The sequence below is a fragment of the Populus euphratica genome, unplaced genomic scaffold (assembly GCF_000495115.2).
Source record: "Populus euphratica unplaced genomic scaffold, PopEup_1.0 scaffold1522.1, whole genome shotgun sequence".
Taxonomy (NCBI): Eukaryota; Viridiplantae; Streptophyta; class Magnoliopsida; order Malpighiales; family Salicaceae; genus Populus; species Populus euphratica.
This window is the reverse complement of record NW_011501405.1, coordinates 34,843-38,687: the sequence shown is the minus strand read 5'-3', so window position 1 is coordinate 38,687 and position 3,845 is coordinate 34,843. Positions and strand designations below refer to the sequence as shown.

The following is a 3,845-nucleotide window of genomic DNA, read 5'->3' as shown; positions in this document are numbered from 1 at the left end:
GGGATCTTGAAAACTGACAGAAACAATATAATTCCAAATTGATGTAGTTCGATCTGGCCTTCATATCTAATGTCTGGTTTACTTTTTTCCAGAAAAAAGAAATGGATAGCATTTTAGTCTTATTCATGTGAAGGAAGATTCTCATTCTTATTGCTGTTGCTCATCTCCTGCATGTTGAGAAAATGACAATATGCATGCAAAGAGTATGGTGATGGGTGAAGGACTTAAGAACAGTTTCCAAGCTGAACAGCATGCTTCACAATTCTATATCGTTTGATAATTTCTGTGTGCATCGAGCGTTTTGCTTAGATTTAGTTATGTTGAAACAAGATATAACGAACATGGGATCTTGACAACTGACAGAAACAATATAATTCAAAATTGATGTAGTTCGATCTGGCCTTCATATCTAATGTCTGGTTTACTTTTTTCCTGAAAAATGAAATGGAAAGCATTTTATTCTTATTCATGTGAAGGAAGATTCTCATACATTAATGAGAATCTTTCATATCTCAACATCCTTTTGGAATCACAAGATTGAAAAAAGGCTAAGTGATAATTGAAAGCGAAGCAAACAATCAGCCCTTCGGGGTAAAGGCAGTGCTTCTTGAACTAAATGGAGTCACCAATAACTCGGCAACTTAGACCGACCCTGCAACGCAGAGCCACTGTCCTACAAAGAGAGCATTGCAGTTGAGATTGGGGTTGATAGCATCAAAGGATGCAGCTGTCAAATTAAAGGACTGTGCAATGGCAAAACAAGTGTCTCCACTAGCTGCTCCAACCACTTCATCACATTCTGGGGTACTTTTGGCGGAGAAACCAGCAGCTGCTCATCAGACATTGTTTAACATTTGAAAGAAAATGAAGTCAATATATTTCATGAAAACATAAGTTAGTATTTAATGCTATCTAAAGTACTTACTGCCAAGAATGCGACTTTCAGCCATGGAGATAATGAGGAGAAAGGAGAGAACCAAGATTGAGCTCAAAACAAAGGCTGATATGATTGAAAAGATGGAGAAGGACTTCTCCGGTTTCCCTGGGCCATTTTAAGAAATGTGTGTTTTCCTTCCTCTCTAGTAGATACTCAGTTTATTCTTTTCAGTTTTGTGGGTTACAGACTCTCATGTCTAGCACTTCTATTTATACTACAATTTTCCATTGTTAATGATGAAACCAAGAAATAAATCCTAAATTCACTGTTGTTGTAGTTCTCACAAGGTGGCCGGCGCCGGCTTCTGTAAAATTTGCGATGCTTTTCTTGTGATTCTCTTAGTTTGACATGATTGTTTTTACTAAGCATCCAATGTTTAATATTCAAACAGCCCAAGCAGTGGACCTTGAAAGATCGTATCTCTCATAGAGTCTCAAGTGATGCTTTTGCGCTTGTTAGCGCGGCGCACCACGCTAATTAATGGGTTTAGCAACAGTTTGAACTATGTTTTTTAAAAGTTAATTTTTTTTGGTTAAAATTTAATATAATTTAATATTTTGAATTATGTTAATATGCTGATATTAAAAATAATTTTTAAAAAATAAAAAAATATTATTAACATGTATATAAAAATTTATTTAAAAAGCAAAAACTATTTCAAATCACTAGTTTAAATATAATTGTTAATTACTGTGATTGTGATAATTAAAGGTAATTCTAAAATATTCTTTATTATCAGTTTATAAGCCCAAGAGGTTAATGTTTCAAGCATTAAAGATTGAATTGAAACAACCAGGCGCTTGTGTTGGATCAGATCATGTCGAAACAACTAGCCCGATTTTTCAATTTGTTCATTTCTTTTACTCTAAGGGCATGGTTGATTGGCCAAGCGTTTGTGCACAAGACTAGCTAAATCCTTCGATTGAGTGTTATCTTTCAGATTGCATTGAATATGCTGCCTTATCTACTGCTTGTCACCAGGAATTCACCTCATCAATTCAGCTAGCCGACCTTTGAGAAATCCTTAAGGAATCAGGAATCCTTTTCTAACCAGGAAAAACATCTGTCAACCGATATTCTATGCCTATAAATCCACAAACAAAGAGTCATGTATTTCCACAAACCCTAGCTGCTAGATTCGCTGTCTTAATTACCTTCTTCGTTTTCTCACAAACCCTACTGCCCTTCTTTCTCTCCCAACTCAACCATGGACACTCACATCGATTACGACTTTATTGTCAGATTAAAACCCAAAACAAATAGAAACTCACAACACGTCAATTGTGACCAACCACTACAAAAGGTACCAGCAACGTTTCCTGTGAACTTCTTGCTTTACAAGCGACCGATCTACTACTCTCTTCATGGAGTGGCGTTCTCCGCAACAGATAGAAGACCCGAGTCCATAAGCCGCAAAATTATTCACATTCCGGTTGGAGATTCACTGTGTCATCACATCAATGATTTCAAAGGGATCTTGACCGACATCGGCATCCCTGGAATCAAGATATCACAGATACTAATCGAAATTGCAACCAAGGCGCACGGCATTGATACTTGTAACGGCGTGCTCATGCTTGTCGCAATACGGAAGACAGTCTATCATGAAGCTAGACTTCGTAATGAAGAAGATGATATTGGTAGAGCTGAGAGGGAGTCAATGGAGGTTGAGGCGAAGCCAATCCCGGCCACCAAGTCCTCTATTGATGCATTGGAAAGGGTGGTTTTGGACGCCTCGGCGTCAGCGAGAGACTGCACTGTTTGTATGGAAGATATTGACGCAGGGAGTGAAGCAATTCGGATGCCGTGCTCGCATGTCTATCACTCAGATTGCATTGTTAAGTGGTTGCAAACTAGTCACATGTGTCCTCTTTGCCGCTATCATATGCCCTGTGAATACTTGTGAACATGATCATCAGCACCAACTAGCTTTTCTGTGTCCTGTTTAGGTTTTAGCCAACTCTAAAATGCTAAGGATTGGATTGTTTGTATACCGCTTATGTTTGAAACAATTTAATCAGTTATTAAGCTTTGATTTCATCAGCTTTTTTCTTTTCTTTTCTTAATTATAGCTATAATTAAAATTCTCGATCTTTCAATCTTTATCCTTGTTTTCTTTTAAAATTAAAAAAAACTATAATTGCTAAGATTTTTTTTATTACTGTATGCCAAATATAAATCATTATGGATCCGAATAGTAAAATAACAATATTCTTCTCTTAGAAAACAAATTATTAAGACTTTTAATGGAGTAATATGGTCTTTTCCTGTGATCCCAAAGCCGTTGTCAAATTGATTGGAGAGAGGATGATCTTTTCAATATTTTTAAAACACGGGTAAATCAATGAATTACCCCTAAATTCAATTTTTTAAATAGATATTTATAAGTTTTTTTTGCATTTTCATTATTTAAATTACAGTAAAATAATTTAATTACTTTTAAAATATAAATCTTTTGAACTAGCATCTAGGGTTGTTTTCAAATTTTAATTCTAATTTTTTAGTTATAATTAAGTTGAATAATAGATAACTTGATATTTTAATAAATATAAAATATTATTTAAAAATAAAAAGTGTTTATCACAAACAATGAATGTGGGATACCCCTGCACCATTTGGACGATGAGTGAGGGATCGTGTGGTGACCAAACATTGATTTTTATTGAGGGTTTTAATCATCTCGGTTACCTTTTTATCTTTTAACAATACGTGTAACCAATGGAACTTCGGTTGGCACTGACAACATTTTTTTTTCTTTTTAATTTTCGCATTAGAATTTCCAAATTTTCAAAGCAACCTTTCAATTTGATTTTTTTTTTAATTTTGATTTTTTTTATTATTTATTTTAATTGAAATAATTTACAAATTAAAATCTTTTTTCAGTTTCAACCTTTTTTATTTTTATATC

General features: G+C 34.5%; 1 protein-coding gene across 1 annotated transcript; it reads left to right on the top strand.

The window, feature by feature from the left end:
* The first annotated feature begins 2,038 nt into the window (after positions 1-2,038).
* Positions 2,039-2,852, top strand: LOC105117854 (uncharacterized). The gene has a single exon (XM_011015629.1). It carries the CDS (start codon positions 2,145-2,147, stop codon positions 2,841-2,843), a length of 699 nt encoding a protein of 232 aa, XP_011013931.1. The 5' UTR covers positions 2,039-2,144; the 3' UTR covers positions 2,844-2,852.
* Positions 2,853-3,845: the final 993 nt, after the last annotated feature.

Coding starts and splice junctions, on each gene's coding strand:
- LOC105117854 (XM_011015629.1), top strand. CDS start 2,145: ATGGACACTCACATCGATTACGACTTTATTGTCAGATTAAAACCCAAA.